The 26,135-nt window shown below is 46.7% G+C and overlaps 1 protein-coding gene across 1 annotated transcript in view; it reads left to right on the forward strand.

The window, feature by feature from the left end:
* The window catches only part of PP2D1 (protein phosphatase 2C like domain containing 1), a 99,886-nt gene that overhangs the window by 9,615 nt on the left and 64,136 nt on the right, over positions 1-26,135 (forward strand). Inside the window, exon 2 of the mRNA XM_069648877.1 lies at positions 20,906-21,942. Within this exon, the coding sequence (XP_069504978.1) occupies positions 20,906-21,942 (1,037 nt within the window). The remainder of the gene's footprint in view (positions 1-20,905; positions 21,943-26,135) is intronic.

Genomic DNA, 26,135 nt, shown 5'->3' on the forward strand with positions numbered 1-26,135 from the left:
ATACATAAGTGGACATTTAGGGATACAGTTGAACACTTGACAGTGATCTGAAAGTTATTTGCTATCTGTGAGACACACTGGACATAACTTGAGTCTTGACCGTAACAGTTTCTTATATTGATTTTATTTAATGCACATAGTTCTTAAGAATTCTTGAGCCAGGCCTCTGAATGATGTCCTGGCAAGAACAGGAATCAATAGAAAGCATTTGCTTTTTTGTTTCATTCCATCTAAGGATGGAGGAACTGTGTTTTGAAACAAACAGCAATCCAGTTGCCTATTGGCCTTTGAAAAGGAAGGACACCATCTGGTATCCAAGGATATGAATCTAGTGGCCTTCATAGTTGCCCCATATGTGGAATTGATTCTGGCTTCCAAAGGTTTGTCGGTAAGTAGTTATGGGTATAATGGTGTAGTCAGCAAGTATCTTGAAGGGGACATCATTGACCAATACTATGCAATATGGTTTCTTCCATCAGCGCACTTCTGCCATGTCTGTAATTCTGAGAACAATGCTGAGAACAAGTTGGCTAATATCATTTCAGCAGTCCTCAACATACCTGTCGTCCACCAATGCAACAGTCCTTGCATAGCACACTGAAGAGAAAGGCCCTATTCTATTGCAGTCTGAACATTCTTGGTTGCGTGCGGGGTGGTCACTGTGGGTGGCAATGGGTGCTAGACTACCACATCTGTATCATTCACGCCTGCCTTCGTTTGGGAATTTGTTTCCTGGCTTCAGCTTCCTCTGCAACCGATTTAAATACTATCCGCCTTTCATCTGTGGTTATCAGCGGATTGGTGTTTTTCAATGCATAACTACTTTGAGGAGAATGATTTGCTGTACTCCTTCATGCAGTGTAGGGAACGTTTTATGGTTTAGGAATGGTGATAGTGTCTTCTAAGGAAATATTGAATATCCACAAACCATATGCCTTTGGTTAGTAATAATGTAAAATGACCTGATCTCAGATGATTTGGTCAGTTACCGCGCCAAACATGTACTCGCTGGACAGTTCATGTAGTGCAGTAAGAAAGTTATCATATACCTATATTGTACTGACGTTGCTATTTGTTCCAAGTAACTATGTATTTGAAAATGATAAATAACTCAATGAGTCAATGAGACATCTGTAGGTTGTAGAATTATTTACATTCAAGGCTTATGTTGATTTCTTTACCAAAGTAGCATTTTGTTCTTGCTATTGCCTCACCATAAGGAGAATAAAAGGTAGTCCCATCAGATGTTCTTGCTTCAGTCACCAGTGCAAAAGGGCATGGTCTTTCTGGGCCCAGAGAAGCCAGAACATGCAGCACCCTCTTCCTGCTGGGCGCATACTCCAGCCCACCTATGGAAATGTGGCTCTCAAAGATGTGTGTGGATGTGATGGCTACGGGGCACTGCAGAGAGTCGGATGTGCTGTCCCAAAACAACGCTACTCTCATAATCTATATCAATAAAGCACTTAGCTATGTTTCTGTACTCAGCTGATGCAATTTATCAGTGCTAGGTTGCCCTCTACAAAGCGAACTTCAAAATGGCATTCGCGTTTGAGAACGGGACACGCGGAATGCCGCCAGAATCTGCACTTCTTTAAAACGGGAGCACCATAAGATAAAATATACATATAAAATTGAGCACTAAGCTGAGAAAGATTGGGATGCCATATTATAATGCTGAAGAGAAAAATATGTATTTAAATCGGGATGTATCGCCTAACAGGTGTTATGAGAAACAATGAGCGCAAATGTAAATAGGAAACCTCAGAGGAGGATAATATCGGAATGGTTTATGAAACCCAAATGACAATATTTAAGAAATTATTAACTCACAATTTGGGTTTACAGGATGAAGTAAGGAATCATTTAAATATTAAACTGATGGATTGTTTCCAAGGGATAAGACCTGTGTCGAAAAGCTCAAAATCAGGCATTTGAAGTGTGAAGAAATATTAAGGTGAGCCATCTTAATGTATGTGTACATAGAAGACATTTGATATAATATCAAGCAAATAGATTGATATAAACTAAAGACAGTGGGCATCGCTTAGGAGCAATGCCCATTGTATAGGTGATGGATACTGTTATTCGCTCAATGATCAGCATGGGATAGTTTTTACGATGGAGGTACCTGATTATAATGGGAGAACCACTTAAACTGAACACAGGCAATAAATGTATCACTTTGGTGATATGGATCACTAGATGGTGAAGCACTCGTCGCTATGCCAGCAACTGGATAGCACTTCTATGGTGAAGGCTGATCTAGATTAGCTCAATTATCATTAATGCAAATCTATTTATCTTTTGTCTCTCCTTTCCTACCAATCCTCCCATTACCAACCACATAATTTCAGGTTTTTAATTTAAATCATTTATTTGGTTGGGATGACATAATGTTGGGATGAATACTACAAATCATCATCACATGTTACTGGATTTATATTCATTTTGTTAATTATGGAAATGTGATGGTCATTGGTTTTAGTTATGGATGCCATTGTATCTATGTAACACTATCCCTGTCTTGATTAGGACCAAATGGTTGAAACATGTGTCGACATAGGGGGAAATTAAATAAAACTCTAAAAGAGACACACTACCTATTGAAGTCAAGCTATTTATTATTCAAGGGGGCAGGCGCTCACCAGGGAGGACATACTTTGAAATGCTTTAAACAGATAAGGTATGGGGATACCTTAGTTCATCCTGTGTTGCGCACAGCTCATCCTCAACGATCCTAATACATTTGAAACGATCCTAATACATTTGAATGGTAAGTGCAGAGTGACGTCAGGAACCCCGTCTTAAACTCTACTTTTAATGAGGATTCAGGCCTTCTCTCAGATCCCCTGAACAAACCCAATTGTGCCACAATTATGTTGGGGGAATTGAATAGGTGGAGAGGGGACATGGAGGATTAAGAAGCCATGACTTTGGAACAACAACACAGGAATACAAACACAAAATCAAGAGCCAACCCATATGAAAGGCCACACCTTGGATTGGGTCTCATTGGGGAATATTGATAGTGATAATTAGAACAACACCTTGTATCAACTACCAGGAAAATAAAGGCAAACTCACAATCTCGCCAAGAAAGTGGCGAGTAGAAATTTGAAGAATATAAAATCAGAAGACTTAATTAACTGTCTTGATATGATCATGAAATGCTCCTCAGAGCAAGATTCACCTAAAGGTGGCATTCAATTTGAGGCTGATTACTAACACCCAATTTCTACTTAAGATCATTTATAAAATAGCGGCTATGCAACTGCAGGATTACTTAGAAGTATCAGAGTACTTGCATGTGAAACAATTAGGTTTCAGGCATAACCATGGGACAGAGACTGCTCTTTTGTATCTGCAAACGCAGATGCTATAAGGTCTAGATGACAGTAAAGTAGGGATGTCGATCCTTTTAGATTTATCAGCAGCGTTTCATTTACTAGACTACAGGTGCTTGTTACAAACACTATCAGATACTGGTATCTGCTCTAGGAATGTCATAGAGTGGCTTAATTCCTTTATGAGTGACAGAACATCAAGAATGTGCTGGGGCAGTGCCACTTCGGAGTCAACCCGGATAGAATTTGGCTTGCCGGAGGGTGCTTGCCTATCACCTACTCTTTTTAACATCTATATCAAAGCTCTGTGTGGCCAAATGGAACAGATGGGCCTTTTCTTTACGAATTATGCAGATGATATTCAGCTGGTGATGGAACTTTGTGGTAATTACGAAAACGAAAATCTTAACATAACAACATATATTGATCTATTAAGTGTTGGATGATGAATATTTGGATGTGCCTGAACAGCTCTAATACAGAAGATATGATTTATGGATCCATGCAGGCAAGGGTTAAATTAGGACATGGATATACCAACTTTGAAGAAGAAGGGGTCCATATGGAAGCCTCCCTGTGGGCTGATGTCCATGTAAATGGGATAATACAAAATTCACATTATCACCTCAAGGTACTGCAGCAGATTCAACCTCTGGTGAATCGTCTGAATTGCGAAACTCTGGTGCGATCTATTATAATACCAAGATTGGATTATTGTAATTTTCTGCTCGGTGATGCCAGTAAAGAATGCCTACAGAGACTACAAATAATTCCAAATGATGCATGAGAATTGTGTGCAATGACCGTAGACAGGAACATATAAGGAATTCCTGGAACAAACTTAATTTGCTTCCAGTGATACGAGGGTGCACTTCAAAATTCTCACATTAACCCACAGATGTCTCCACGGTGAAGCCCCTCAATACCTGAAACAAAAGTTGGTTCACTATAAATCAAGCAGATTTCTACGTTCAAGTACTGCACAATGCCTTTCAATCCCCTGGGTAAAAAGAACAAGGGGCAAGGGCAGACCATTTCCGGTGCTGGCAGCTCAGGCATAGAATGATCTTCTGGCAAACCTACGTCAAGATGGAAAACACACAAATTTTAAGAAACGTTTGAAAACTTTACTTTTTGAATAGTTGGTCTGCCACAACCACTGATACGATATGTTATGACTCGTCTTAGCTGAACTATCTATGTGTCTATGTGGCGCCCTGATGCCCATGGGCTATGGTGTGGTATAAACAAGTAAATAAATAATTAGGTGAAATGTAAGCACCAATTCTGAATATTTAGCCATCCCCTGAATTCAGCCAAGAATTCTGAATCACCACTCCACAGGAGTAAGACGCCATCCTTGTATCAATCCCAGACCAAAATCTGAATCTCAACTTTACACTGGTGATATCATTTTTGAGATTGCCTCAGATATTATATTAATTCTCTAGCTTCTAAAGGTCTGAAGATTACATTGGGCTTCCATTACCGTATTTTCGATTTTTAAATTTTTCTATGGTCTTGAATAGACTGTAGAGTGGCCATGTTGTTTTTGCGAGGCTACCTTCTTAACTATTTACTGGTGCTTGAGACATACTGGGTCAAACTTGTGGTACACATTTGGGCGAAGAACACTTCAGAGCTTGGGCACACCCTTGTACATCTTCTTTCTAGAATCAATTACTCAATATGTACATCTGGTGCGTAGGAAAGAGAAATACAGAATGTGGTTCACTACTTGTTTACCTGTATTTTATACCCCTGGCTTTATTATAGGCTTTTGCTATATAGGTGTTTAGCTTTTGCTTTTTGTTTGATGTGGCATCACATGGCTACTTCCACACCTTTCTAGAAAGCTCTAAAGCGAGTATACACTTTCGATTTTTCTTTCAGATCCCTATTGGTTGTAGGCTTTGGGTGTAAGTTTTGGATTCATAGAAGTAAACAGGAGAAGCGTGGGAAGTTAGGATTGTATTCTACCACACTGTTGCTTATATTCGGAATTGCTTATTGTTGACCCTACTTTTTAAATTAATTATATATTATCTCTACGGGAGAATAAATATGCATAAATGCTAAGCAGAAGTATAAGAGAGCTCTTTTTAAAAAAATCTTTTTTATTGCATTTTCAACAAAAAGAAGTAAACAATACAACAGAAAACTACAAAAAAACTAACAGGTAGATGAGTGTGACAGCAGAAGAGAGAGGGAGTTGATAATTACATCCGGTGTTCTATGCGGCTCAAAGTTTATAGTTAGTATATATTACAGTCAGTGTCCTGGTGCACAGTGTAATAGCAGGCCATTGCTGTACACGTTTGCCCTCCTCCCTTCTGGGCCGATTCATCTCTTCCAGACTAGATCTCACTCAGCTAAACAAGACTCAACCACCTCAACTCCCAAACAGGGTTGATAACAGTTACGCATGCTGCTTCTATCACCCCTGCCCACCCCACTACCTCAGGCTTCGCTAAGACCCTATACCCTCCCATGTCCAGTATGTTTAGCTTTCTTGAAGCAAGGGCCACATGGTGGCTTGTCATCAGAGTGTGCAAACATCTTCTGAACTAGAGTATTCCATGCCATAACATCATTGCTGGCCTCCCTCTGACCCCTTAAAACCGACCATCCTGTGCCACACCACTGTTTCTGCCTTCGTCCATCTTCTAAGACCTCTCAACCAGGCCGCCATGCAGAGTCCATCCGTGGACTTCCCGGCCATCGCTATCGTGCGCTTGGCCAGGATGCACATGTGGTTTTTCATCCTTGTCAAATGCACTGCAACACATCGCCATGGGACATTCCCAATAGACATGCCTCCGGGTGACTATTGGTGCGTCTCCCCCCTGCCCGCCCTTAAAGGCCCTGCCCACTATGTTTTCCCAGAATCTTTTGACCACCGGGCATGCCCAGATTATGTGCAGTATGCTTACGGGCCCACTCGCGCATCTCAGGCATCTCTGCTCCCGGGAATCGTGAAATGGACTGCGGATTGCTCTATGTGTGACTTCAAGCTGGATCCGTTTGAATATAGCATTCCTGGAGAAACAGTGCTCCAGCCCATTGCTCATCCAAGAAGGCCCGACCTACATCTGCTTCCCACTGGCACAGGACCGTAAGCTCTGATTTGCTGAACGAATCTAGTAACAATTCATACAATATGGAAATTGCATGGCCCCCCTCAGATATATCAAATAGGGAGTGCAGCGTTACGTCCCCATTTCTGTCTTCAGGTCAGGCCATCTGGCCTGTGGCCATCTTGAACACTCTGTGGTAGGTCAGGAACTGACCCTTCGGTATATTATAATTCTCGGTTAGTTCGGGGAAGCTCTACAGCACTCCATCCCGAAACAGGTCAGCTAAGGTGATCACCCTGCTGCGGATTCCATCCCGACCTCCCCCACAAACCGTCACAAGGGGTATATTTTGGGAGAGTATGGGTCTCGTCTGCCTACCATCGTCCACAATCTTTAGCATAATTTCCGTCCCAGTGCCACCAAACCTGATGTACCCACCCAGCCAAAACCCACTACCCAAAGCACCTCCTTCAGGTAAAATTTTGTAGATTCATTGGCAAGCAGGCCGGTTTTCAAAGAGGCTTCGCCCACCAGCCATGACACAACAAACTGCAGCTGACCCGCCAGATACCCTGTCTCCGTAATCTCTTCTCAGGACCTCCAGTGAGATTTGGTGCTGTCTACCAACCAAAATAAATCTACTTACTGCCGAGTCTAGTTTCCGAAAGAAGGATCGCGTGATCACATGCGGTATATCCACAAAGTGATACAACAGGCACGGTAGCACCACCATTTTGACCAACGATGTGCGGCCCATCATTGACAGCGGGAGCTTCTGCCAAAATTCCATGGGTTTTTCAACCACACGAAACACTTTTAATGTATTTGCTTCATGCTCTTCTCTAGGATCACGGAAAATATCCACCCCGGGTAGCCAAAGGTGTCCACATCCCACTGCATCCCCTGGTCCGGCAAGTGTCTCTCTTCTAATGCTGCTAAGCCTGCAAGTGGGAACAATCTGGGCTTCTATTTAGTTATGGGTATATCATGCAAAGCCACCTAGGGCCTCCACTATATATGGTAAGTTAGTTTCTGGATTTTGTACATAGAGCAGCATATCATCCACGTACAGTGAGACTACATGCATATCCCCTTCTATTTGTATGCCCACTTCCTTAAAATTCCTTCCTAAGGAAGGCAGCTAGGGGCTCCAATGTCAAGATGAACAGCATGGGGAGAGCGGGCACCCCTGTCTAGTACCCCCACCCAATCCCCACACCTCTGAGATGTGGTTCCCGGTTCGCACTCGGGCCAATGGTTTCTCATACAGCAGGCGCACCCATTGCGCAAAGCGCAGCCCCACTCCGAAGTGCCGCAGCGCTGTATGTAACCAGTCCCACCTCACCCAATTGAAGGCTTAAATCGCATCTAGCAAAACTACAGCATATTCCCCCTCCATTCCCCTAGTTTTATCTGTGACATAATGCAGTCTGCGCAGGTTCCAGGACGTCTGTGTCTCACGGGGACATAGCCTGCTTAGTTAGGATGTATCAAAGTACCAATTACGCCCTTCAATCTATTGGCCAGCATCGCAGCAAGAATGTTGCAGTCTTGATTGATCATGGAGAGTGGCCTATATGAGCCACACTCAAGCAGCGGTTTGCCCGTATTAAGTACTGTAAGTACTGGCACTATCACAGACTCACAGAGACTCGCTGGAAGTAGCCCTACCTCAAGTGCTTCTTCAAACATCTGCAGCAGGTGCAGTGCGAGGTCTCCTGCAAACTCCCTATAAAATTCCGCCAGAAGCTAATCTGCGGCTGGCGTTTTTCCAGCGGATAGTATGGTTGCTTTTAGCTCTTCTTCGGTGAATGGGGCATCAAGTATCTCTGCTTGCTCCCACTCTAAGCGAGGCAGGTCGATCTCCGACCAGACATCTTCCAAGCACCCAGCACAGCCAGTCAGGTTTATCTCCGCTTTCATGGAGTCTTTCAGTATATTTGTTAAAATCGTATTTACCCAGACGCTTCCATGCTGCGATGCAGGTCTGCTTAAGCTCAATTCATTCCTTCTCCCGCTTCGCATATTAACCCTCTCCCGATGCCAGTACCTCTATTTGTGCCTCTGTATTACAGATATTACGCATCAGCCCTCTCCGTATTCTGCCCATCTTTACGATTTTTTCCCCCCTCATCACTACCTTAAAGGATTCCCACAAAGGCCCTGCTGTAATCAGTGGCTGCAAACTCGCCCAGATTTTCAGTGCCTGTGAACATGTAATCTATACATGTGTGCATGCCATGTGGATTTGAGTAATAAGAATAGTCTCTTCCGTATGCGTGCAACTGCCTCCATATGTCACAAAGTCCCAGGTCCTGCAATAATGTTCCCAGTGCCCTGGCCGGTGGAGTCCGTCTATGGTTTCTGCTATCTGGCCTTTCTAAAGCCGGGTTCAGGGTACACTTGAAGTCTCCTGCCCACAGCCAAAAGGCTCCTCTGTATGGAGCTAGTTGTGGGCCCAATGACCTAAAGTAACTCAAAGAGTCATGATTGGGTGCATATGTATTAATTATGCAAATCTCTCTCTGCTCTAGGAATCTTTACCCTATGGTCAACCTGCCCTCCTCGTCAGACTTGCATTCTAGTGGTCTAAATGGCACAGAGGGGGCTACCCACACTAGGGTTCCCCAGGCGTATGCTGAGTATGGAGATCTGTGCACTAGTCTCCCCCACTTTTGAGCAATTATGGCCTGTCTAGCCATTGGGAAATGCATCTCCTGTAGAAGAGCCACCTGTATTCCCTTACTAATCAGGTATGTATGTATCCTGTTGCTTTTCATGTAGCTATTAAACCCTCTGACATTTTAGGAGACCACCTTGATCATACTCATCAGAGTTGAATAGTCCTGCTTCGTCTGGACATCATGGTTCTACGTTATTTTGCCGCGGGATTTTTCGTCGCGGGACTTTTCATCCCCGTTTTTTTATCGAAAAAACTCATCTTTTTTTTTGTTTTTTTGGGGGGGTTATTCCCCAAACCCCCTTTTTTAAAAATGATTCCCTTTCACCCACAAATATTTATTTAATTTTTAACCCCACCCCCAAAAAAAACGGCGATGAAAAATCCTGCGCCAAAAGAACTGTATACTGACATCATACCCACCCTTTCACTTTCCACCACATCCCCCGCACTGTCAGTAACTGTGGGGATCTCACACCCACCTCCTCCCGTCCCATGAGCCACCTACACCTATTCCCACTATCTCTAAGCCTGTCCTCACTTGGCTGTGCCTTTTTCTATACAGATGAAAGGCGGGTCCCGGGACAGATAAGCATGCTATTCAACTCTACATATAGCAACCCCCCACTCTAAACATCCCCTTAAAAAAGAAAAAAGAAAACTGAAGAAGAGGGAAAGAGCAATACCCAGCACCTCCTAGGCTGTTCAGGCGCAGCTGCTTCTCAGGCTTGACCAGTACTTAGCCACCCCCCTGACCAGTCTTGAATACAGCAGCAAGGGGCGTTTGGCCAGGTACCTCCGAAATGAAATAGAACCTGAGTCCTCAGCAAGGACTAGAGCTCCAGCTAGTGAACTGATCACCCAGCAGTCCCAAAGGTCACTGGCCCAGTATCCACCATACCAGTGAGGTGTGCCATTGCGTCCTCCTGCCGATTGATAGTTAAGCATTGCCCGACTGCCGGTTACTGGGGCTTCCGGTTTGTCCGTCGCTGCGCTGCTACTTACGAAGACTCTTCTGACCTCTTCCTGAGTGTCCATTCATGCCTGCACCTCTGCCGTCCTGTCAAAGAAGTGAGAGGTGCCAATGTGCAATACCTTGAGTCTCGAGGGGTATATGAGCATGCATTTCAAATTCGCTCGTCCGAAAGCAGCTCTCTGTTTCTGCACTTTAAGTGTATAGTCTGGGTATACTGTGATTTTGGCAGACCTCCTTTCAAAAGTACCACCTTGTCTGGAAAATGGCAGGATTGCCTCTCTGTCTCTGTAATTACGGAGGTTCACAATTAGAGGCCTCAGAGGAGCACCTGGTGGAGGGAGGCCTTCTAGCCAATGACCGGTGGGCGAGTTCCACTGTAAATCCCTGAGCCAACTCCCACCTCCTGCAGCAGCATGTTCTCCACATAGGTAGTGGGGTCTCTGCCCTCTGTCCCCTCAGGAAGACCCAGTATCTGCATGTTGTTTCGTCGCGCTCTTACTTCTGCGTTTTCAGCCCTGTATTCCAGCACCACCACCTTCACTTTCAACTCCTGTACCTCCAATAGGGTCGCCGCAATATTCTGCTTATTTTCGCCAGCCTGCGTCTTGACTACTTATACCCTCTCTGCCAGTGCTCGGATATCCTTCTGCAGTTATCTCACGTCTATTGTTACTTCATCCATTCCTCTCTCCACGGTGGGCCGTAGTGTTGCAAGGGCTTTATTTAAGGATCTGGTTTTCTTCTGCCTTGGTGTCGGTCCAGGTGGAACTAACCTCTCTCGGGCCATTGCCGCCTCCTTCGCCTTTCAATATTGATATTTATATTTTATTTATATTGCGCTTGCACTCGCGCAAAAGCCTCCATCTTGGTTTGTCTGGTCTGGTTCTTGTGATGTCTGTCAGGCATGTGCTCGGTGTGACTACTGCACAGCACAGTGCCAGTCCCCTGTTTTGCTCTCAAGTTCTTCTCTGAGGTATTTGCTGTCGATATTCCGGATTGGGCCTGTCTGGAGGGCTCCTACAGTTGCTTGTTAGTGGAGTACTGCTTGTAATGTGAGGTGCATTCAGTGTGGTCTCGTTTGTTGTACCTGCACTCCTAAAATTACGCTGTCATCATTCCGAGGCGCCCTGCCTCTTCCTGCAGGCTGCTGTGTCTGCATTGAAACTGGTATGCTTGGCACCTTTGGGGTTTTGCGGGCGCTCCCCTATTGTGCCAGCCTCCATGCGGTGCTGGGCTGTCCCCTAGTTTCCGGGCCACTGAGGGTGTGCGCCCTGCCCAGTAGCGCCTTATAGTCGCTGCTAATCGTATCAGTGCAGTCACTGTGACCCCCCACCCTGCCACAACCGCTACCCCCACGGTTGCCCTGCTCAAGGCTCAGTCCTTCCCGCAAACTATGCCCCCAGTACCTCTGCCAATAGGTGCCCGGGTGGCGTCGTTTCAGGCTCATGAGGCAGCTCTCAATGTCAGTTGGATGCCAGCCCCAGCAGCACTGGCCTCCCACCACAGAGGAGATACTTTGCTTCCATGCGCCTCAATGCCACACACTTATCCCCAGATGAGTTTCCCTGTAGAGGGCCGTCATGTAGGACAAATGGGCCGAGTTCCTTGGCGGGGCTGCGGGCTGGTCAACAGTTCCACGCTGGTTGCACTGGTGTGCCGACCCAAATGTTATCCAAAACAAGCGACCCCACGCTCGTGAGTGCTCCACCTCCATGTCCTCCTGCCCAGGTTCCACTGTTCTGGGTGCAGTTGGGGCAGGCAGCGCTACAGTCTACTTACCTACAAGTTCCCTGTGCCCTCAGGCTGTTTTCCAGGAGACCCTCACCAATGGTTCCAATGTTCGCAGGCCACAGCTCAACTTCCACCTCATGCTTGCACCCATCATTTTCAGCTCCTGTGTGCCCCCACCATGCCGTGGTTGCTGTTCAGGTCCCTCTCCCATTCTGCGGGTCCCGAGGCTGCCATCTTTGCTACTCCACAGTGCGGGACGTGGTATCCTTCTGCACAGATCTCTCTCTCTCTCAGGTGGTCAGGGCATAGCTATCACCTTTTGATCCAGACCCTGGGAGTGGACCAGTGAGGGAGGATCACTTGGGTGAGGGGTCTTCAGGGAGTGGGAGTGAGACACAGAATCCCTCTCTTGCCTATACCAGGGTGGATATGTTGGAACCTTGACCTCCCCTTTCCCTTCTCCAACACTTTTACATGGACCGCTGGCCGCACTGGGAGAACACAGACTCACACCCTGAGCAGTGTGCCTGATATGTCCCGCTATTATGGTCAGGCAAAGTCAGGCAATTACTGAGAATAACTCACACCTGACTTCCATTACACTTCCCCACACAAATAAAAGTCACACTCACGGGAGCACACTGAGCAGGGCAAAGCACGCAAAGGAACAGCGTTTTCAAGTTAGCAGCTGAACGAGGGGAGAAAAACGCCAAACCCAGAAGAGTTCGTAAGAAGGGAAATACCCTTAAACTTTTCGGCCAGACGCCGTTACTTTAAAAAAACCTTCAAAGCAGAAAGCGTAAGGCCAGGAAACCAGACTGAAGAATCCTGCATTGTGTGTCGAAGATACTAAGGACCCTCCCGCGTAACTAACCAAATCAAGGAAGAGCAGTAGCAGCCACTGTGGTATAATCCTTGGCTCCAAGAACAAAGAAGCGCCAGAGAGATCAACACAGCCGGTGTGTGGGGGAGACCGATGCAAGACCGGTCTGTGTTAAAGTCAAGGATGCAAGCAGCAACACTGTATAACGAGTGCTGGAAAAACATTGTTGAACGCGTGTGATGAAAGACACGAGTAAAGCCAAACTGGTGATGAATGTTTGAACTTAAGAAGGCAAGATACGATACTATTGACAGAGTGGTTAGGCACTGTGAATGTGCTCAATCCAAGGTCTCTGTAAGGTTTCCCACCAAGAGGAATTAAAGTAGAATATTAATGAAAACAATTGTGTGAAGTGAATCGAAGTGGTCCTGCGATGGTTTAAGCAAAACCCATTGCACATTCGATAGTCTTCGATTTTGGTAAAAAGAGGATCCGAGCCTGAACGAAGGAGGTCCATGGTCCGAGCTTGAACGAGGGAGACCAAATGTAAACATTGAGATATCAAGAGGATCCAAGCTCGAACGAGAAAGATCTGTGGTCCGAGCCCGAACAAGGGAGACCAAGTGAGAACATTGTGATAAAAGGAGGTCTCAGCCTGAAGGGAGAGACCCACGTCATTGTTGAAAGCGAGAACTTGTGCATGTAAAAATCCCAATAGGAATGGAACTTTGAGACTTTGTTTGTTAGGTTTAGGTGTGTTCGACTGATTATTTATTTATTTATTTTTTAAAACTTCTTTTTATTATAAAGCGTGGCAGCAAAACACAGGCGAACAGCGTCAGGCAGTTACAGTATGAAAACAGTGTACATAAAGTAGGTGCGCAGAGGTTACTACACATGGTGAAACAATAAAAAAAAAACACAGTCACAGCGTGGAGAGGGCAACAGGAAACTATGATAGGGGTGAGGACCCAAGCTGGTGGGGGAAGCGGGAGGGGGGGAGGCATCCGGTGTCTCGACAAGGTCAGACATGTAGGAGCGGAACCTGAGCCAAATGTTTCTAGGTCTGGAGTGGGTGGGTTACATGTGGGACCAGGCTTCCTCAGAATCAGAGGCCCACGTGACCGCTCTCAGCCATTGGGCGTGTGTGGGAGGTGAGGGGCGAAGCCAGCAGAGCAGGATGGAGCGCACCGCAAGAAGCAGGCAGAGACCAGCTAGTTTCTTGGAATCACGGGGGAGGCCTGGTAGGTCGTGAAAAAGGCATACCACCGGGGAGAGAGCAATGGGGTGGTCAATCACAGCGGATACTGTCGAACACACAGCCTCCCAAAATTGTGAGAGGCGGGGGCAGGACCAGATCATGTGAATATAGTCGGCATCATCCCGGCCGCATCTGGGGCAGCTGGCAGGGTGATCACCGGACATACGATGTAGTCTGATCGGGGTGTGGTGAAACCTGTGAAGCACTTTGAATTGAATGAGTTTAAACCGGGAGTTGAAGGAAACACGATGTGTGCGTTCGCATAGGTGTGCCCAGCGTTCATCCGACAACTCAACACCGAGGTCTGTCTCCCAAGCGCGTTTCAGTTTAGCAAAGTCTGGGACAGATCTGGATTGTAGCATAGTATATAACCTAGAGATCTTACCCCTCGTGGGGCCGGGGGAGAAGAGCTCCTCAATGGCAGGGTCGTCTGGTGGCAATGCAGGGAACGTTTGGTAATTACGCTTAAGGGTCCTACGAAGGGATGTATATTGGAGCCATACACACTGGTCGCTTCTCAAGGGCAAGGGGAGATCGGGCCACTCAACGAATACACCCTGGTCAAACACGTCACATAGCAGCTCGTAGCCCGCGTCCGCCCAGCGGCGAACCGTGCCCGGTGGAACCCGCAGGACCCCAGGGAGAAAATTCCAAAGAGGGAGATTACCGTGGAAGGCATAGGTAGTTCCCATCAGCTTCCACATTTTAGCCAGTGCGATGGCTGTGCAGGCGACCGGGCTCTGTGAGTCCTGTACCAAGGGAGCGGGTTGTAACACCAAGGAGCGGATGTCCCGGTCAGATACCGCAAGCCTCTCAAGTCGGACATGCGGGGGGGGATCCATAGTATTAAACCAGTAAGAAGTATATTGGATTTGGGCACCAGCCAGTATTTAAGAAAGTCAGGGGCACCGAAACCCCCGTTAGACATGGGAGTGGAAAGGGTACCGATTTTAAGGCGAACCGCACCCGAGTGCCAAAGGAAGGAATTCACGGTGCGGGTCAAGTCGCGAAAGAAGCCCACCCCTGGCCACAAGGGTATGTTGGTGAAACTGTAAAGCAACTGGGGCAACGCCACCATTTTCAGCAGAGCTATCCTGCCAGCCAAAGAAATCGGGAGTTTATTCCAGACCTGGATCTTAGCTGTCAAGTGTGTGAGATACTTCTGATAGTTTTCCTGGAAGGTCAGCACCCGCTGGCGCGCCACCACTGTCCCCAAGTAGGTAAATGTGGATTGGGCCCATGTGAAACCGAGGGTGTCGGGGGGAGGAGAAGTGCATTCCGTGAGCGGGAAAAGAGTGGATTTCGAGCAATTCACTTTAAGGCCCGAAATTCGACCAAACCGAATGATGTCCTCTAGTATAGGGGGTAAGTTGGTGGAAGGAGAGCGCACAAACAACAACGCGTCATCCGCATAAAGGGACACTATGTCCGTCTGTCCCGCAGAGCGGAGGCCCCTATGAGCGTGGAGTTGGCGGAGCATGTCGGCAAAAGGCTCGATTGCTATAGCGAAGACCAGGGGGGAGAAGGGGCACCCCTGTCTCATCCCTCTGGCGATCTTAAAAAGGGGGGAGCAACGGTCGCCGGTGCGGACCCTGGCAACCGGAGCGGAGTAAAGCAGCCTGATCCAGGAGAGGAAGGAGGGGCCGAATTTGCAACCATCGAGGACCCGCCACAGATACCTCCATGAAACCGAGTCGAACGCCTTTTGCATGTCAAGGGTAGCAGCCAATGCGTGCGTCTCGGGGCTGATTCTGTTAATAATGTTGAATAGGCGCCTCAGGTTCAGGGAGGTAGAGCGACCCGGGATAAAACCAGCCTGGTCAGGTTGGATGATAGATGGTAGGAAGGGAGCCAGCCGGAGAGCCAGAGCCTTGGCGTATATCTTGACATGGCAATTTATAAGTGAGAGCGGGCGATACGAATCGCACTGCGAAGGGGGTTTACCAGATTTAAGTAGTACTGTGATTGTAGCCTCACGGAGTGAAGGGGGGAGTACCCCGGCCTCCACGGACTCCTCCCAAAGAGCCAGCAAATGGGGGAGCAGTTGTCACTTGAAATGTTTGTAAAATTCGACGGGGCCCGAAGATAGGGAATCAATAGCGTCCGACAGCTCCTCCCGCGTGAGAGGGGAGTCGAGGGAACCCGCGGTCTCCGCAGACAAAGTTGACAGAGGAAGGGCATCGAGAAAGGAGTCGATCTCCGCCACCGATACCTCATCAGTGTTGGAATATAGGGTTTCGCAGAATGTGAAAAATTCCCTGTTGACATCCTGTGAAGAGACAGCCATGGAGCCATCAGGCCTCTCAACCCCAAGGATGTGTGGGGACCCCGTCTCGTGCCGGATCAACCGAGCCAGAAATCGGCCGGGGCGCTCACCTTCCCCATACCTCCTTGCCATGCCCGGGTTATCCAAGAACCTCTGCTCACAGTCCGCAAGGGAACGGAACTTGTCCAATTCCATCCCGATGTCAGCCAGGTTGCCCAGGGAAGAGTGAAGTGAGCATGTAGCTTCCATGGTCGAAAGTCTAGATTCGCTGGTGGCAAGGTCTCTACAGATCGACTTAAGGACCCCATTCTCCTTGGACAACGCAATCCCTCTAATATAAACCTTGAAGGACTCCCACAGAGTGGCCTGAGACGTTACTGAGCCCGTGTTGTTCTCGAAGAACTCCTCAATCGACAGCTCGAGCTTGGAGCAGAACTCCGGGTCCAGTAAGGAGAGGGGTTTCAATTTCCAGTAGTGGGTACGGGCGGGATCGAGACCCCAGTCGACGGTGACGGTAACAGGAGAGTGGTCAGACAGGGTTCTGGGAAGGATCATTAACTGGGTTACATTCTTAACCAATTTGTTAGAGATCACCCATCTATCGATGCGAGAATAGGAATCATGAACAGAGGAGTAGAAAGAGTAGATGCGGGAATCCGGGTAGAAGAATCTCCATGCATCCACCATGGCCAGACGGGGTAGGGAAAACAGTGCAGCGTAAGCTGCCTTGGAGAGGTGACGGGGCCTGGAGCCTGATCTATCGAGAGCTACATCGAAGATCGTGTTGAAGTCTCCACCCCAAAGGATTGGAACAAGGGGAAAGCCATCGAGAAGGGAGGTGACCTGCACATAAAATTCCGGGTCATCCAGATTAGGGCCATAGATGTTCAGAAGAACCACTTCCTTGTGGTGTAGCATGGCATGGAGCAGTACATATCTGCCTTGGGGGTCGATTGTCGAGGAAATGAGGGTAAAATGGAGGCTCTTGTGAATGAGGGTCATGACTCCCCGGCTTTGAGTGGAGTAGTCGGTGAAAAACCTATGGGGGCCCCAGGATTTGGCGAAACGCATGCATTGTTCGGAACGGGCATGAGTCTCTTGTAAAAAGAGAATCTTTGAACCGTGGCGCTCGGCCTGCAACTGGAGCTGCCTCATCTTTCTGTAATTACCCAGTCCCCGTACGTTCCAGCTCATAAAGGTCAGGGCACTCTCAATCACAGTGTGGTGGCGTTTGGGATGAGAAGAATGTCAATGACCAAAGGGTCGGATTCGCTGTCCTACGACAACAGTTCCAGAGTGCCTTAGCACATTCCGCCTTCGCTGCCAGCGCTAACTTTTCAATAACAAAAACCCCAACATGACCCACCCCCACCCACACCCCCCACCCAAACAGAGGGATGACAAGCCCAACCCCTTGCAGACAAAACCAAAACAAAGGCATCAGCGCCTGGGGGCCTGTGGGCCTGACTGGCCGTATCGCTCCGGGTTGCAGCAGAGCAAGTAGAACATAAGATGCCCACAATAGAAGTCACATGTAGCTTGGGCAAAGTACTCGCACATGGCGATCCGGGAGGACTCTGTAAGTTGAACTGAACAAGCAGTCTACGGGATGAAGGATCAGCGTGGCCCCGGAGCGGGAAGGCGGAAGGGCCCGGGCGCTCCCCGTCGGGAACCTAGGATAACTGCTGAATCGAGGTCAGAGGAGAAGGATCAGCCAAGGAAGTGTTTGTCAATGAATTTGGAGGCCTCCTCTGGAATCGTGAAGAACAACACCTGGTTGGCATGCTCTATGCGGAGCTTGGCAGGATAGAGCATAGCATATTTGATTGAGTGGTCTCGCAGCCTGCGTTTCACCGCCTGGAAGGTCTTGCGTTCCCGCTGGACGGCCGTTGAGAAGTCCGGGTAAAGATGAATCCTTGCGCCACCCAGTAATAGCTCGCCTTTGTGTCTTGCGGCCCTGAGGAGGGCGTCACGGTCATGGTAGTTCAGCACACGAGCTATGATGGGCCGAGGTGGGGCGCCGGGCTTAGGTTTAGCCACCAGAGCGCGGTGTGCCCGCTCAATTGCGAAGTGTGGGGAAAGCTCAGGCTCGTCGAGGAGCGACAGCAGTGTGCGCTGAATAAAGTCCTCCATTGGCTCATGGATTTCATCCTCGGGAACCCCGATAATGCGGAGATTGTTGCTCCTCAAGCGGGATTCCAAATCTTCGTTTTTCTTTTCCACCTCGAGGACACTGTTGGAGAGAGCGGCAACCTCGGAACGTAGGGCCCCCAGCGCATCCTCAGCGGAGCCGACCCGCGTCTCAACCTCCGATACCCGGCTGTCAGTCCTCTCAATGTGGGCCTTGATAGAAGATATAGTGCCGTTCATATCGTCTAATTTTGAGTGAAGAGCAGTGAAACCCTCCCGTATAAAGTCCATCATATTTTGGGACTCCGGGGCTGCGTCGGACGGGGCAGTAGGGGCCTGCTCGGCAGCCTCCCCAGGTGATCTCACCGCAGCCTTTGCGAACATGTTGATGGAGCTCTGCTTCCTCGCGCCCCCTTTGGTCATCCTGGCAGTATCGGAGGAAAAGGAAGGGGGAGATATGAGAACTTGATATTAGTGTGAGGACCGTTCCCCAGATCACCAGGGCCGATGCCTGTACAGGGTCAGTGCAGGCGTGGGGCAACTAGTGGGCTCACCAACAGCCCGGGTGGTGAAGAGTAGAAGAGGCTATGACCCCTCGGGGGCTGGTGGGCAGATGTTGTAGAAATTGGTGGCGAGGGGAGACCGCAGGAGGGGGGCTGGAGGGCCGCCCGTGTCAGGCCAAGCGTGACCAGGCAATGAAAGACACAGTGGCAGGTGTGGTGCTCCAGTTGAGCCCGTGGGGGCATTAGTGTTATGTGTGCCACGACTCTGCAGCTCCAGGACGCAGACAACAACAGGGTGTGTTGCCGTGGAGAATGTACCGTGGTCCGGCGGGTCTCGGTGTTCGGGGCCCCCCAATCGGCCTCAGGTGGGGTCAGCAATGTCAGCAGGCAGGCGGGACCCAGGCAGGCGTGGGGGGGTCAGTACCGCATCAGGCCCAGCGACGGCGCCGGCCCGTGTGCAGGGAGCCCACTCACGAAACAGGAGAGAGAGTGAGTCTCTGGTCAGGGGCCACAGTAGCCAGGCACACCCCCCCTCACACGCCCCTTACCTTTGAGCACTCCGGTGTCGTCGTCTGATGGAGTGGAGGAGCGGCGGGGGGGGAGGGAAAGCGACTTCAGGTGGATAGGAGAGCTGATGCCGCCGGAGCCGTAGGGCGGGGAGAGCGGGAGGCCACAGCCGCAGTCAGGGGAAGGAGGCGCAGCCCCGTCCTCAGGGCACGCAGAGGCTCCAGACGCGGCACAGCCACAGCGGTAAGGCTCACTGAGGATTGGAGGTGGCCCTGCAGGGTCACATGCAGCGACGGGCGGTGTTAATCAGGATCGATCACTCCAGTCCGGAGCGAGACGTTCAAGCGGCCATCTTGTTTCAGCGCAACAGCGCCCCCCCGACTGATTATTTTTTAACGCAGCAAACTGACCACAATGTATCTGCTCGGGCCCCAATTTAAACGCATATTCCTTTTTCTTTCTTTTTTTTTGGCCCCGCCTCCAATTTTAAGGAAGCGGGGGACAGCCCGGCAACCCCTGCTCTCCAGGGTTGGTATTTTGCAAAATATGCGACCAAATTGCCCCGAAGGCCAAATCACCCATGCAAAATTCGATCAAATTGGTCATTAGATCAATTGTTTTAGGTCAAATAGGCAAATACCGTTTGATACAACAGAACCTCTGCAGTAAGAGACTGTTATTGGAAAAGAGGCTTTGGCAGAAGGCCCTGATGTCTGTGCTTTGGACTGTAACCTCGTGGCAAAGCAGCCATAGTGTGTGCGAAGCACGATGCTGCCCTCTTTGCTCCGTGCTAAGAAAATGGGGAAGGGAAGCCAACTGATCAACCATCCTGACATTGTCCCACCACCTTTTGTATTTAGAAGTAAGGATTGGCAATAGGTTTATTAGTATAGGGCCTTTTATTTGGCAGAGACTTGACTAGGACTGCGTTATTATTATTTCATAGTCATAGCTTGCTCCCATCCCTAGATTTAGGTTTATATAGGCGTTCAACCAACCCATTTGAAGTTAAATAAACACCATTGAACTGTTATCACTTGTGTCTGTATTCAATGGTTGATACTATGCCTTCCTTACACTTCCTATTATTCTTCTGTAGAAGAGTGAGATTTTGAGAGATGTAGTTCTCCTGAGAGTAGTTTTCCAGCCAGATAACTTGGGCCAGGACCACGTTCTCTCATGTTCCTCCTAACCTTAGGGACCTGACTACAGTTTCTCCTTTGTCCCTCTCTTTTCAGATCCGTAGTTGACACTCCCCAGGGAAATTCTGGGAGGTGCAATCCTTGTAAGTTGGAGTTAAAAAATAGGCAGTGTGACGTGTCCTGCGAATGTAACTCTCCAAGTATGACCTGGTTTGGATGACACGCCCAGGTCCATGTGATTATGACCACGTGGTCACTACATCACACGCATCACTACATACTGTGAATATACATTAAAGATAGAGAAACTCACTATAGTATAAAGCTAACAAAGCACATGCATGTTGTGCTATTTTCAAATTGAGAGAACATTTTTACATAGCAACCAATAAGTTGTGTTATGGTCTGAAAGGGAATATTGCAATTTCTTACTTGTATTAATGCTTTAATGCTTCTTTGCAGGGCAAAAACAAGGTTATCCAGCATATCCGAGTCATCCTTGTCTAGCATTCAGTGCCCGGAGAGATTACAAGAATGGGATCAGGATAGCAAAGAGCTCACAAGGACTGACCTCCGGGAAATTCCCATTATATGTTCAATATGCAAAGAAACCTATCCACTGTATCTAATTTACTACCACAAACAGCAGCACCGAGCTCTCACTATACTTGGCTATGACCAAAAGAAGGCGCCGACGGACATGAAATCTCTTGCCTTCCGGCGACAGGAGGTAATGTCCAAGCTCATCAAGTCATCCAACTATAATGAAAGAGAGAAACAAAAGATTGACAGCTCATACGAGCTTCTCAAGGAAACACTTATGTCCTCTGCACGCTACACCCAAAAAGAGGATGTACAGAATATTGGTAGCTCACCTGTCTATGAAACGAATGTTAGGAACCAGTTTATAAAAGCAATTGCCATCTGTCAAGACCAGAACTCTGCCTGGAAATCCAACATGGAGGATGATTTTACAGTCGTCGAAAACTATGGAAATCGGCCAAATACATGCTTCATTGGTGTTTTTGATGGATTCCATGGGACTTCTGCTGCCAAAATGGCTTCAGCAGAGCTTCCCATTTTCATTCTGGACAACATTTCTAAAGTGGACCCTTCTTACAGATTGAGCGAAGATGAAAGACTTCTTGTCACTGCGTACGAGACAGTTGCCCACCAGAACTTGCTGGAGATCGAACGTGCCTTTTCTTCTGTAGCACATGACAAAGAAAAATTCAAGAAAAAGGACTTCCAACGGATCCATACCTCATACGCTAAAGCCTTTCTGAGATTGGACAGACTTCTCCGGCTCGGAAGGGATGAGGTTTCTAGGGTGCGATGGAGTGGTTGCACAGTAGTTGCATGTCTTATTGAAGGCAGTTGTAACACCAATACCCGACTTGGAAGCCAGAGGGCTGAGGAGTCTCAAAACAAATGTAGCACTGAACCTATGCCACAGGACACGAGGAATAAGCTGTGGTTGATACACGTTGCCAATCTTGGTATGTATACTATGCATCCTTTTATCTATCTGACAATGTAATTTCCTTGAGTCAGATCATGGTTTGCAATTTGCATCTAAAAATGTTCATAAGACAACCCCTTGATGCTTTGCCATAGACAAACTATCATGAAACATATAAATCAGAGCTGTGTATTCGGACAAATCTAGCAGGGCCACAAATGGTAGGCTTTGCTTGGGTCTAAAAATGCAGTATGCTAATTCCCTTTTGTGACAGTCCGGTTTGCCACAAAGTGGCAAATGGGGAATGTTGCCTCTTACCTTGCCCGGAACCCTAGATAAAACCTTTGCCTTGTACTAATTTAAATACTTGACCTGAAGTTTCTGGGGGCTTTGAGGCATACAACCTGCGTCTGATGCCTTAGCGCATATCCTAAGGATAAAAATGCCCATTTTATTATGACGTATATATACATATCTGCACATCCACTTTTCCACCACATGATAGGTTATCACCTTTGCTTATACTATTGGTATGTATGTCAGTATTACCCATTAAACCTTTTACTACCCTTAAAGTAATATATATATATATACATATATATATTTCCAATATTTTCACTCCGACTCACGGAGAGATATTGAGCCGCACTCACGGAGTGGGATTACGAATGTAGGCTCCCCTCTCAAAACCACAGACTGCACCAGGATCCAAATGGAGTAAAAAATGTTGAGCTTTATTTATCAAAAAATTAAGTTTAAAAACAATGTCATTCAAAAAACCTCCATCCCACGCCCCGCCTGGCAAAGGCGCTCCACAGATGACGCGTTTCGCTACGCCTTGTAGCTTGGTCACATGATCTTGTTTACATTCTAGACACACCTTTATTCTATTCCCCCTCCCACCACATGGTGGGCATCGAAACAAACAAGGGACTCATTCAAAACCCCACAGGTATATCGGGGCTTACTTTTCAGACATTTTCCACTACCATATGATTACATTGGCAACAGTATTATTCCTCCTAGTATTCAATTCACATATGTACATCTGCATTGTCAAATGTCCGATATATCCGCAACCATGATGGCCAAAATTACTAGAAATACAGATTAACATCTTATCTGCATAAATCTCGTCCTTTTACATTCAAGAACGACAAAAAGTATCGTCATTTGGATTGTGCTATTTACGGAGGAAAATAATGTGGAAAAAGTAGTTATTTCTATTTTTTGATTAATGTAACCTGATGAATCCCGCGATGTTTAAGATGTCTGAGGACAGGAGAAAGTGTGATAGTCCGTGAATATGATTACCTATACTCTTTGGTCATCTATGACCTGTATGGCTGCAATCAAGTGTAGTGGGTCACCAAACGCTAATATGAAGGGCCACTCAGTAACGTGGCCTATCCCATGTTCCTATCCAGCTAGCCCACACAAATGAGACAAAATTGCCGTTTTTCATGAAAGTTCACACTTTTAGGCTCGGGACATAACATCCTGATTGCATGTTATTCAAGCGTAAAGAATATATATATCCACGGTTGTCATATCACTTCACATCTTGTGCTCCAAGTGTAGTATAAAGTGCGTAGTGCATTACCTCTTTCCAATACCTGCCCTACATTAGAGTCCCCAGATTGAATAACTATGTTTCAATTTATTGCCCTCTTGGGGGCCCAATGCCCATCTTCAAAAACCCCAAATGGTACAAGATATAACCCACAAAGGGGGAAAAGGGAATATATGGAATCCTACAGTGTGTCTGATGTAGCCACTAAAAAGCTCTCTGCCTCCAATCAATCAATTTTATAAGGGCAGGAGTATTAAAAATGTTTACAAGAACAATTAAAATCAACAACAGTGTGAGAGAATGGGTTATCCATCATTACCAAACTGCAGTGATTAATTCCATCTAAGCAGGTAACAGCCCACAATTGTGCCAAATTACTCATGGTTTATGCAAAAAAATATATATCACCGGTACAATACTAGGTTCCTTAAATTATTCACCCAGAAATGTATACAGCTCCTCGTCTATATTATGGCCTAGAGGGATCTTACTCTCAAAGTCAATAATATAGCGCTTTTCTTGCTGTCTCAATTGTTTTTCTCTATTTCCTCCCCTCAGCCCAATGTTGATTTGCTGTAGCCCCATAAATGAAAAATCACAAAGGTTCCCTTCGTGCTTCTCCCAGAAGTGTTTGGCTATAGGGTATGTAAAGTCACAATTTTTAATCGCCCTGATTTGCTGTTGGATACGTATTTTCTATTTGCACTTAGTGCTGCCAATGTACCATTTCTTGCAAGTGCATTTGAGTGCATACACTATGTACTCTGATTCACATGTAATTCTTTCAGTGATCGTGATGGTTTTCTTCAGTACAGGGTGTAGATAACTTGAGCACTCATCTGCAAAAGTGCATATCTTGCATTTTGTGCATTTGTAGAAGCCCTTGTTCCTACGATTTAGCCAGGTTGATTGACTGGGAGTTACTTCAGGTGTCATGTAGCTGCTGACCAATTTGTCATTAATGGATGGACACTTTCGGAATGCAAAGGTGGGGTAGCTCCCCAGTAGTTGTCTTAGATCTGTATCTACCACTAATGTCGTCCAATGTTTCCGAATGATGGTTTTAATTGTTTTAGCTGAGTGACCATATGTTAGTATGAGGCGAGTTGTTTCATCTTCCCCCGAACTGGGGATTTTCTTTGCATTATCCAGTAACAACAACGATCTATCACTCTGCCTTGCTTTGAGGTAAGCACGTTGAATAATTTGTTTCAGGTACTGCTGTTTCTTGAAGCCCCATGCTGTCACTTTGCTTTCCTCATCGTAGCTGCTCATCTCAGAGCAGTTTCTTCGCAATCGTATGAACTCGCCGTAGGGTATGCTCCAAATAAGATTTTGACTGTGTGCACTTTTTGCATGCAATGGAGCATTCACCCCAGTCAGTTTCCGAAACAATTTGGTCTTAATTTTACCATCTTCTATGTAGACTGTCACATCCAAAAAGACCACCTCTTTAGGACTGTGTGCTTACGTAAATTGTAAATTGTAGCTGTTGATGTTCAACAGTTTCACAAAGCCAAACCATTCTTCAGAAGTGCCCTTCCAGATAATGAAGAGGTCATCAATGTATCGCTGCCACATGATCACCTTGCTTGTGAAATTTCCATATTCTTACTTCCATGCCTCATGTTTCTCCCAATAAACCATGGCCAAATTAGCATAGGATGGGGCGAAAGTCGTGCCCATGGCAGTTCCCTGTTTTTGTCTATAGTATTTTTGGTTGAATAAAAATACATTGTTGGTTAGACACATGTGGATCATGGCCATGATCATTTCAGAATGTCGAGTATAGTTTAAAGATCTAGTGTTCAAAAAATACTCACAAGCCTTCATTCCTTGTACATGTGTAATAGATGTATACAGGGAAACAACGTCCATAGTGACTAATAGAAAATCAGGGACATATGGTAGCTCATTAACTCTCACAAAAAGTCCTTTGTATCCCTCAAGTATGATGGTAATGTTAAAACAAAGGGAAAGAGACATTCGTCGATGTATTTTGACATGTTTTCTAATAATGAGCCTGTTAGCGTGACAATGGGTCTACCTGGGGGTTTAGAGGCACATTTATGGATTTTAGGAAGGAGGTATATATTTTGGGTGTAATAGAGTGGGATTTGTAAAGGAACCGCACATCTAGATCTTCCAACATTCCTTTGTTTGACCATTCTTTAAGAAATTCCTGCACTGTTAATTCCAATTTAGGCATCAGATTCTCTGTTCATTTCTCATAACAGGTTCTGTCATTAAGTTGTCTATTGGCCTCATGTACATACTGATCCCTGTCCATAAGTACAATATTACAGCCTTTGTACGATGATTTAATAATTCAGTTAGGTAGGAGGTTTAATTCCTTTAGAGATTTGAGATATTCATTGCCCATATTTGGTTTGAATGTTTTCGCCTCTTTACATCTAATTTTCTTGAGATCTTCAATGACCAGACTTTGGAATGTCTCTATAGTACTCCCCATGATGATAGGTGGGTTGAATTTGGATTTATTTCTAAGTTTACTTGTTTTATACCATTCCATATTGACATCCAGTTCGTCTGGATTGATCTCCACTTCTTTCGAGATGTCTTCTCCACCTGTTTGTAGGAACACAAGTGTGGATAGAGTGTTCAAATCCTGTTTTGAAATTTCTGTTCTTCCTTCT

The sequence above is a fragment of the Ambystoma mexicanum genome, chromosome 2q (genome assembly GCF_040938575.1).
Source record: "Ambystoma mexicanum isolate Mex_15411 chromosome 2q, UKY_AmexF1_1, whole genome shotgun sequence".
In the NCBI taxonomy this organism is placed as follows: Eukaryota; Metazoa; Chordata; class Amphibia; order Caudata; family Ambystomatidae; genus Ambystoma; species Ambystoma mexicanum.